This window comes from Spinacia oleracea, chromosome 2, assembly GCF_020520425.1.
Source record: "Spinacia oleracea cultivar Varoflay chromosome 2, BTI_SOV_V1, whole genome shotgun sequence".
Classification (NCBI taxonomy): Eukaryota; Viridiplantae; Streptophyta; class Magnoliopsida; order Caryophyllales; family Amaranthaceae; genus Spinacia; species Spinacia oleracea.
The window spans coordinates 88,042,086-88,053,442 of record NC_079488.1 but is presented as its reverse complement, the minus strand read 5'-3'; the positions used below and the strand labels follow the sequence as shown (position 1 = coordinate 88,053,442).

Below are 11,357 nucleotides of genomic sequence, written 5' to 3'. Positions count from 1 at the left end.
TAATAAAAAGTATAATTTCGAAATCTAACGAAAATATTATTATTAATCGAATTTTTAATCGAAATATATATATATATTCATATTTCATAAAATCGATTTTCATGAAAATATTATTTAAATTCCATTTTTACAACAAAACTAGTAACTTATTTTCGTAAAATTAACCTGAAAAATAGTAACTATTTATTAGTAAATAATAATAATTATATCATAAGAATTTATTACAACATAAAAATTAATAAATTACAAAATCTGAAATAGCAAATTGGTTTCTTACCAAAAGCCCAATTTAGAATGGCCCAATTAATGGTGGGTTTTAAAGGAGAGTAAAAACCAACCAAAACCAAAAATTGGTTTTGGTTTTCTGGGAGCAGGCACGAAACAGGGGAAGGGGAAGGAACACGAAGAGGAGAGAAGAGGAGGGAGGAAAGGGAGGTGGCGGCTGGCTGAGCGGCGCATAGAGGTTGTGCCAGAGGCGACGGTGGTTGTGGTTCGCGGCGGCAGCGCACGGGGAAGGGGGGTAGGGGTTGCGAACCGATGAAACAGGGGAGATCGAGGGGGTGTTTTTCGATTGGTGTTGGGCGGAGGGAGGGAAGCTCGCCGGGGTTTTCGAGGCGGAGGTTGGTTGATAGAGTGATGGGGTGGCTGGAGGTGGTGGTGCGAGACGGTGGTGGTACAGGCAGGGCCGAGAAGGGAGAGAGTCAGGGGAAAGGGGTAGGGTATGCGCGAACAGGGGAGTTTAGGGAGATAGCAGTTTCTTGGGCGGTGGGAGGGGTGGTTCACGGCGGAGGTGGAGGCGGATGGGTTAGGGAAGAAGTGAGGGTGGCCGGATTGCAGCGGTTGTGTGGCCAGGTGGTGCGGCGAGGCGGTGAAGGGGAATGAAACAGGGGAGGGGGCAGGGATGCGTGCGGGGAAGGGAGAGAATGAGGGAGGTGTGGTGGTGCTCGAAGGTGGTTGGGGTGGTGGTCGAACAATGGTGGTAGTGGTGGTGGTCGGTGGTTGTTGTGGTGGTTAATGGTGGTGATGGTTCGAAGCAGAGAGGAGGAGGAGAATTGAAAATCAGAATTTGTTTTTGATTGTCTGATGTTGAATTTCCTGAAATGGAAATGCAATTTGTATATCAATATTGAAAAGTTTACTTGGGGTCCAAGGGGTTGAATTTGGACAGAATTGAGGGAAGGAGGGAAGGAAATTTCCTTCCTGGTTTATACGTGGAGAGCAAAGGAAGAGGGAAAAAGTGAATTTTTGGTTCCTTGAGGGCATTTTCGTAATTCCAAAATATTAGGCAAAATTTCAGAAATTGTTGTAATTTTCAGAAATTTATAAAAATAGAAATGTTTAATTAAAATCAAGTTTTAAAATAATTCTTTATAAAAAATATCGCTTAACGAAAAATTAAATTAAATTTTCAAATAAAATAAGAACGTTTCGAAATTATTAGAAATCCGAAAATAATAAAGATTTAAAAAAAATGTCGTTAAGCTCGTACATATAAGATTAAATTATATAATCTGAAAAAAAAAATCGTGTGACAATATTAAAATTCCAAACGAAATAAAGCTTCGTTAAATAAAATAAAAAAAAAAGTTTGAAATTTGGATTTAAAACGATTTAAGCTAAATAAAAATAATTAAGCACAATTAATCGAGTTTTAAAAATTCGGGGTATTACACTATACCATTACTACATTCTCTTGACTTTTTCTGACTTGCATGAACACCACGGGATAGGGATTCAATCTACTCTTTCATTTTCTTTTGATAACTTCTGAGAGCTTAGAGAGAGATTTATTGAGAGACTTATTTTTCTCTTGCCCAAGACCAAAGTGTTCTTCAATGCTTTTGTTTTATTTTCCTTTCTTCGCATCATCTTTGGAGACCAAGATTTTAGCAGTTACCTTGTCTTTTTTATCTTCACATGTACCCTTCTTCCGTCACTTCTTTGTTTTTAATTCTTATGTATTCTAATTTTCAGTTTTGTTTTTAATTTTATCAAAACAAATATATAACGATAACTTTCAAGAAGCAACTTATTTCTACTTTTTTGGATTAATATTAAACTCACGTGGCATTTACATATGAAAACCATCATCCTTCAAAAAGATAAAATAAAACATATCAAAAACCATCTTTTTACTTTTGATTAACTCAAAGCCTGTAAACCACTAATCTAAGCCTCCATCTTTCTTCTGGTAAAGGCGGTGATATTTATGTGTCTCTATCCTCTCTCTTTGGAAACTTCAAGAGTAATAGCCATGGCTTCAATACCGGCCTTGCTACAAACTTTTGTTGTCTCCCCTGCAATTATTTATCATTCTCCTAAGCTTCCCAAACAATTCCACCGTGTACTTTAATTTTATATCCCGATTTTCGATAGTTTTGATCTTTATTATTGTGCAATCGACGTTATCCCAATTATACAGGTGAGTTTTCTTTAATTTCCTATCTTAAAATTCTCAAATCATTGTAGTGTCTCAAGCTCAATCAAGCTTAATCTCATCCCATGGTCCAAAAAAAATTCCGATCGGCAGCTTCAGGTCATAAAACCCAAGCAGATATAGGATGCAATTGAGAACACAAAAAGCATCAGGAATTGAAGGTCTTAGGGGTAATCGGATTTCCATTATCGTATACGATAATTCGCCGCGTTTCTTGGATTCATATTTTCTGAATACAAAGGTTTCGTTTGTCCATTGATGGTATATCACAAGATTGAAGAAGGAAGAACAAAGATGGATCTAAAGTCGACTTTGTTAAAAAAAATCGTAAAACGAAACGGGAAAAAAAAAACCACAAAAAGTGGTTTTGACATTTCCGTTTTTTATTTGAAAAAACTGATAGAAATTTGTTTTTTAAAATGAAATCCCCGAACACATTTGTTTGGGTTTTTTTGAAAAATAAAACGAAAAACAGGAAACCGCAACAATGCCGAACGAGCCCTTAGATAGTGCGGTAACTAGGCGACCACCTCCCATGGTTTCTGGGAGGGAGGACCGAAGTAAATGTGTCATTCACCCAAGGTGCATTAGTTTAATACCAAATTTCAGATTAATTACGAACAATTAATTCAGTGAGATCAAGTGATCGGAACAGCTAGTTGGAGCAATGCTTCCGATCAGTGAGTTCTAATCTATATTAGGCTCACAGCTTACTCTTAACTGAACCTATAAGGTCACACCAATGGCATGTAACAGATCACCGGATTAAATGAATCGAAAATTCATTTAAAAGCTTTTCGGGAATTAGTTCGGAAAACATAATATACGATATGACGTTGGATCGGAATCGTATATCGTATCGCGAATATTCGTAATCTAGGCGAAACGTATAATAGTATCGTACGATGGTGATTCGTCAAGTACGATACGATAAATAATAGTCGTAAGGCGTTGGTCGCGAATACGAGCCGCAACGAAGTTGTCGGCCCATCGAGCCAAGAGCTGCGCGCAAGGCCCAACGAGCCAGCAGCTCGCGTACAACAAGCAGCGAGCCCGCAAGGGTCGGCGTGTGCGTGCAGGGAGTGCAACAATGCAGCGAGCAAAGCAGCGAGGCCCACGACTGCGAGGCCCGCGTGCTGCTGTGGGATTCGGGTGTGCGTGTGTTGTGGCCAGTTGAGGCCTTGTGCCTTGGCTGGTCACATTATAACCTAAGGGTTATAACACACAAACACAATTAATGTTTTTTCCAACCCTAACCTAATTCTAATATTACGTAAGTTCAGTTTGCCTCCGTTCAGATTGTTCTTCCCAAAAAGCTAAACACTCTTGAGCATTGTCTAAGCTACGAATCTCAAGACGGATCTGAACGTGTCGGTGAACTAAATAGAGGAACGACGATTGGAGTTCTTTGTTCGTGTTTGTTAATCAATAAACTAGGAAAAACACGCTTCGAATGTAAGTTTGCTTAATCTGAGCTTTATACATGTTTCCTGGCTTTGGGAATTTTTCCGCACATGTTAATATGTATTTAACTGTATTCCCCTACACTTTCAACCCGTGAGAATTTAGAAATTGAATTTGTATTATTTCAAGGGACTTTCAACCCGATAATAGAAATGCATTTGAATTTGTATTTGGGATGAATGGAAAGCAAGGCTCTTTGTAATCTTTGAAGGCGAAATTTGAAGCTTTAGTTTGATTTGGAGTTTTGAACTTGGAATTTGGAAAGAGGAGTTTTGTATAGAAGATGAGGCTTTGAATTGGAATTTTGAAGGACTTGGATTTTGGACTTGAAAATTCGGCATTACGTCGCCATGGATTTTAGGCATTTGAAATTGGATTTGGAACTTTTATTCTTTAAAAGGTTTTTAATAGTAATTTGAGACTTGAAAATCCGGCATTATGCCGCCATGGATGAGGAGATTTGAGGCCTTGAATGTAGAATTTTGAGATTCGAAATATTGAATTGAAAATCCGGCATTACGCCGACATGGATTTAAAAACTTGAGGCTTTGAACATAGAGCTTGAAATTTGGAAGATTGAATTGAAGAACATGGATTTGGAAATTCGAACTTGAGGTTTGAAGGGTTGAATTGAAAATTCGGCATTACGCCATCATGAGTTTGAAAATTTGAACTTGAGGTTTTGAACAATCGAATTGGAGGTTTGAATGCTTGAATCGAAAATCCGGCAGTACGACGCCGTTGGATTGGGTTTTTGAATTTGGAATTGGAAATTGGACTAGAAAATCCGGCATTACGACGTCGTTGAGTTGAATTTTGAAATTTGAATTTGGACTTGGACTAGAAAATCCGGCGTTATGACGTCGTTGGATTGAATTTTGAAATTTGAAATTGGCTAGAAAATCTAGCGTTATGACGTTGTTGGATTGAATTTTGAATTTGGCATTTGTGCGTGAAAGTGTTTAGGGGTTTTTAATCAAGTGGAGTGGCACTCCTAAAAGACCCTAAATCGGCGATTTTGATGCATGGGGTTTGAATGATGCTCCTAGGGGTTAGGTTTCCTAGTTGGAGGCTAATGGTTTTGGCAAAGCTAGAATTCGAGGTTAGTCATTCACGCGTGCAAAGACGCCCAGGGGAGACACAATTTAGGTGTCTACACCAACGGTCGCAAGAAATACTCTATTGTAAACTGGCCTACGTGAGGAAGCCAACTGTTGGGTACCCAGGCATGACTCTTAACAGACAGTCTATACATTTCTGCTTGAAATAAAGGCTTTACGAATCTCCATTCCTTCGAAAGAAGACGAGGAAGAGCCATGGCCTTGGAAATAAAGTGCGGCCTATAATTCCAACGAGTAAGACGTCTCGAAAGTGTGAGGTCCTCCATTCGTATAATGGACCACTTAGTCCTCCACCACACCCAACTGGACGACTTTCTTACCACTGTCTGACCTCTCCAGCTGTAGAGGGTAAACCATCCCTGAGGTGAACGAGAAGAAGACGCAATATCCACTAACCTAACAAAGGATGAAAAGGAAGGGGCGACGTCATTAACAGCACATTTGGCAATGAAGCCGAAGATATTTGCTTAAGAGTTGGGAGTCAGCTGGGCCAGGTCGATATCATACCCGTCCAAGGCAAGTACGAATTGATGTAAAGGAAACCTAAGTCCTAGCCTAAAAGCGGTCGTATAGACAGCAACCTCACCCAAGGACAGGCGATCTACGGTGCTATGGGAGCTAGGACATCTGAAGCTAAAGCCACGGGGTAACAAAAGAAAACGCTCAAAGTCACGTCCCTGCTCATTCAGGTATCGAATCCATTTCCTACTTGGGAAAATATCAGATGGAAATAAATCCAAATCCTCTTTCCCATGCACCAATTGAGGCGGTTGCCTGGTTGCCTCCTCATCCGATTAACTAGAAGAATCTTCCTCAAAGTCCTCTCTCGGGACTGGAGGACGGCGAGCCACACTCTTACGTCTTCTTTGAGAACGGCCAGCCCTGACACCTTCTCACCCAGAATTATGCGAGGAATTAGCTCCCCTCCAAGTCACATGGGGGGGGGTCGAAAAAGGAACACGGCTTTCTCGTTCCCGGGGTGCTTCAATTCCCATGCACCCACATTAGTCGTTTTCCTAATACGTACGTGCCTTGCCGCCCTGCATAAGGAACGGAACACCCGACTTAAAAAGAGAAGAAAATAAGTGACGGAGTCGTCCAAATACAATAGGAACATGACCATAGCAAAAATGTATCCCCAAGAAAAGGATAACAAAACGAAAAAATTAACAAAAAAACAAGAAAAATGGCAAAAGAAGTACCTGCAAATGATCAAAATGGGTGAAAGCTTCAGTCGAAAAAATTGATCCCCAAAGCAAATGCGAAGAAAAGTAGCCAAGATCACTTTCAGCTTAAGCAAAGAACTCTTGAAAACTTCTTTGTCTCTCTAAAAACTCTCAATGGTCAGAAGAGAAATGAAAGAGGAAAATGAATCCCTGCTTTGGTTTTTAAAGGAAAACTGAAGCTCAGCAGATGACAACACGTGGTGCACAACTACATCAAGGAGAACACCCTAAAGATATAGAGCATCCTCCTTGAGGGGCTAAAGATGTGGCCTAGAAATAGCAAACTCCACCTTGGACCTATCGTGGGGCAACGCGTGGCCCATGCATGCTAGGCAGATGTACACATCTAGCAAAATCATCCCTAAAGACAAACAAAAGAGGCCCCAAATTTCCTATGACAAGCCCAAACTGAAAAGACACCTTAAGCCCAATATACTTGACAAGGACACATGTCCCCATCTCTGAGGTCAGCCAATCATATGGCACTTCCCAAAATCCTAGTCCCATAAATAGTTCAGATCCCAAGTTAAAGGGGCAATCAATTCATTCCTACCGACCTTAAACTATTCTGCTTTGCCCCTTCTCTCTATAAATTACTTCTTTCTTTATCCAATACTTACTTAGGCATCAGAGGGAATATTCCTACGGGAATATCCTTGTTTTGCAGGTTGCAGGAAGATCGTGCCAGCGCATACTTGATACTTCCGAGGAAAGGGTTACACGTCATCACCAACAAAGTTCCCACAACAATAATGTAATATATTCTTTATTTTGTTATACTCCCTCCATATTTAATTAAAATATACACTTTGACTGGCACATAGAGATTGAGTTGAATTTATTAAAATAAGATGAAAGTGGGATAGTGGATGAATTATTTTATTGTAGTAAAAAGATGATTTGAATAAGTGTGGAGACCACAAGAAAGAGAGAAAAATTAATATAATTTAAAGTGGGACCACGACATGCTAAAAAAAGAAATTACAACTTTTAATTAAATACGACCAGTTATACAAAATGTATCTTTTAATTAAATACAGAGGAGTATTTATTTTTCCGGAAGGGTTAAAAAATAAATTAAGGAGTAATTAACCATCTACTCCGTACTACAGTAAATTCTTTCGGTAACTTTTGTGTAACCGCCTTACCAAAAAGACCACTTTGATTGTTTAACTAATCGATTTCAATGCTTAACTAATTGGTTCTATTACTTAGAGCACGTACATTGGCTGACTCTTCAAAAGAGCTCTTGGAGGGCTCTCCACTCTCTCTCTACCATTATCTCTCTACAAGATACACTCAAGAATTCATTCCTAAAAACACCCAACATTGGTTGGTTCTTTAAATGAGCTCTCCAATATTTTTTTTTTTTACCATTTGGTGGTCCCATGTCAATTATTCATTTATTTTATATATATCAAACAATGTTAATATTTATTGGTAATAACTAATACGTTAAGTAATTATGATAGAAAATTTTAGATTACTGCAATATTAACAATAATTAGATTTCATTTTCAACCAATGGGTTAAAAAGAAGAAGACAAAATAATTTTAGTTGCAAATAAATAGCCCAATATTAGGGTTGTTAAATAGGGAAGGAAAAAAGAAAAGTAACAATTATTGTAGATTTTCCGTAAAAAAAATATTAAACATATTAGTTTTTCATTTTATTGAATCATAAATATAAAATATAAAAAAGTTACTACTTAATTGTATTTTTACCCAAAGTTACTCCTCATTTTTCAACAAGAACCAACTCTTGGAGGGCTCTTGGACAAGAGCTATCTTGAAGTAGCTCTCCATGAAGAGCTACTCAAGAGCCCCTCAAGAACCACTCAAAAGCCCTAATGTTGGCCAAGAGCTAGTTCTTGTTGGAGAGTTACTTGGAGAGCCACTCCAAGAGCCCCAATGTACATGCTCTTAAATAATTAATTTCAGTGATTAACTTATTAGTTTCATTGCTTTAACTTATATGACACAAATATGGTCTTTTAACGCCTTATATAAAAATTTGTAAAATTTTTTCTTATACTACCAAACAAAACCAATTCAAAATTGAAACTTTTTTTGGAAAAAAAAAAAAGTTCGAAAAAGATGACGACTACCAAGGACTTCCCTTCTCTTGTACACTGCGTCTTTCCGCCACGTCTTTATCTCCATTTTGTATAAATTCAATCCTCTCTCCCACTTTCCCTTCTAATTTTCTCTCTCCTCTCACCAAACTCCTCAAAAATCCTAAATTATGGAGACTAACGGCGTTAATTACCACCGTCACCGGAAAACCACTTCCTCCGATCGCTTCTTAGCCGCATTCTCTCTCACCAACGCTTCCTCCGCCGACCATTCCGGCGATGAGCTGACCGAGGCGGACCTCTTCTGGACCGGAGGAGGCGGACTCACCGACTCGTCCGATTCAATTCATTCCTCTATCTCACCGGAATCTCGCCGTACCTTAGCGTTTCGCTGTTCCGTGAAATCAGGCATCCTTGCCGCCCTGCCTGACGACTGCGGAAACCGCCTCGCCCCTCCGCCGCCGCCGACTCCGTTCCGCACGATCCCTAAGACTCCTCAACGAATTATCACCGGTGATTTGGCTCAATCCGTTCCATGCAGAAAGTTCCAGCACTCTGCTCCGATGAATGTGCCGTCGATGATGCGGAAACCGAAGAAATTCCGTCAATTGGACGGATTTTCCGAGGAGAGAGAAAATGAGGAAGAAGAGGAGATGCTCCCGCCGCACGAGATCGTCGCGATGAAGCTGAAATCGACGTCGTCGGTGCTAGAAGGCGTGGGAAGGACGCTGAAAGGGAGAGATCTGAGGCAAGTCCGTAACGCCGTGTGGCGCCAAACTGGTTTTATGGACTAATTTGGAAAATTTCTGGTGTTTTTTTGTTAGTTCCGTTTTTTGAGGGAGGTTGGTGAATGGAAGTTGTTTGTTTTTTGGTTACCACTTTCATTATGACTCAAAAAAATTAAAAAGAAAAAGAAAAAGAAAAAGAAAAAGAGAGGAGTAAATATAGGTAGATAGACACTAGCTAGTAATTCTGGTGGGAGATTGCGTATGAATGGTAACTTGCTAAGGTTGATTTATTTTTGGTTGTACTTTTGGTAAAAAGATAAGGTTATACGAAGTATTAGTCTTTTTAAGTTGCGTAACACTATGGTAAATGTATTAGTCTTTTTAAGTTGCGTAACACTATGGTAAATGTATTAGTCTTTTTAAATTGTGGGAATTTACTGATTTTAGTTTGATCTATGTTTAGTAGTGTAGATCAAAAGGATAAGGCAATTGCAATTTGCAAAGACTATCATGTATGCCTTGCGGGTTACAACGTTTGCATTTCAAGTGTCGACTGTCGACTCACAGTGTAAATGCCTGGGTGTAAGATAAATGCTCTCTAATGCAATTTATGTGTATTGGTTTTTAATTTTAATTTAGTTCTTTTGGTTAATTTGCATGGATGATGGAACGTTAATTTGTACTGTAATGTAGTGGGGTGGTTGCTTCACCAAACATACCTTGTGAGTTGTGAGTTGTGACTGTGTAGTTGTGTTGCAAAAGATGACAACAATCTATGATACAATTGGAAATGCTCATCTGCATTGTGTGAGCCTTAGAATATTCCTTTTTTGTTATGGCTTTTGAATAGTTATCCCACTAGCGGACAAAATATCATAGATTATACTTGTATTTTTATTGGGATTTAACAATTGTAGTAAGCACTAAAGGATAAGACAAATAGGCAATAGCAAATTCTATCCAATATGGCTATATCCAAAAGGAACATACTCCGTAATAGATTGCTCGGACCAAATTCTATCCAATGTGGCTATATCAAAAGTTATGTATACCCCGTAATAGATTGCTCGGAGCTTTGTGTATTACAGAGTATACATTATGGCCTTATGGGTAGCGTATGAGCATGTGCATTTTCCATGTCGGATCATAATGTATACGAATTATGTCAGCTCATGATGTATAAAAAATAATTCGTATTAGGATGTGAGATAATACTCCGTATAATTTATTTACGTGCATACTTTTGTTTTTTATTTATTTTGCACGGATTCTGTTTTGAATGGTAGTGGCGGTGGTTGCTTCCCCAACATATCTTGTGTTGCAAAAGAAGACAACAATCTATGACACAATTGTAAATGTTCATTTGCAATTGTGTGATCTTGAAATATCTTCTTTTTTTCTGTATGAAATTTTGATTTGTCCACTAGTGGACAAAATATCATAAATTATTTTTCTCTTGAATTTAGTGGAGTTCATAAATTTTGGAAATATGTGAGCCCATTTATCTCCAATTCTCCATATTACTATGGTACTCTATGCACGGTGTATTTTCAAATATTTGATTTTGATATATATGTAAGTAATCTAATCTAATCTAATATAAATATATAAAGGAGGCGTATTTGCTGAAATATTAGAGCGCCACCTAGGATTATTAATGGTTTCGGCCAATAAAAAATAAGTTTTTTAATTTATTTTTGAATTAAAAAAATCGAGTGCCACGTAGATAATTAAATAGGTGCCACTTAGATATTTTAATTAAGTAATTATTAATACATACAACTCCATCTAAAATCAAACACTCTAATAATTAAAAACTAAATCTAAAATAAAATTTATCCAAAATCAAACACTAATCTAAAATAAAATAAAATAAAATTCAATCCAAAATCAAACATTAATCCAACATTAGAGCGCCACGTAGGAGATACAATCGTTTCAGCCAATGAAAAATAAGATTTCAAAATTAATTTTGAATTAAAAAAAGCCGAGTGTGCCACGTAGATATTTTTTTTTTTTTTTTTTGAAGGTATATTTGTTTTATTAATATTACGCATATACAATTTTATCCAAAATCAAACACTCTCATAATTTTAAAAAAAATCTAAAATGAAATACAATCCAAAATAAAATATTAATCTAATCTAATATATAAAATTGGTATATATAAGAGTTTGATTTTAACTTAAAAATTTAATAGAATCCGTGCATCATCGCACGGGCTAAAATCTAGTGTTCCAATATTTTAGAATTTTTTTAACAGTTTTATAAGGGATTTATAAACATCTTATGTGGACACCTAAGTA

The 11,357-nt window shown here is 37.7% G+C and overlaps 1 protein-coding gene across 1 annotated transcript; it reads left to right on the top strand.

Moving 5' to 3' along the window:
• Window positions 1-8,435: 8,435 nt before the first annotated feature.
• Window positions 8,436-9,685, top strand: LOC110791351 (protein S40-6). The gene has a single exon (XM_021996098.2). It carries the CDS (start codon window positions 8,494-8,496, stop codon window positions 9,115-9,117), a length of 624 nt encoding a protein of 207 aa, XP_021851790.1. The 5' UTR covers window positions 8,436-8,493; the 3' UTR covers window positions 9,118-9,685.
• Window positions 9,686-11,357: the final 1,672 nt, after the last annotated feature.

Bases quoted from the DNA above. Each gene is read 5' to 3' on its own strand.
- LOC110791351 (XM_021996098.2), top strand. From the start codon at position 8,494: ATGGAGACTAACGGCGTTAATTACCACCGTCACCGGAAAACCACTTCC.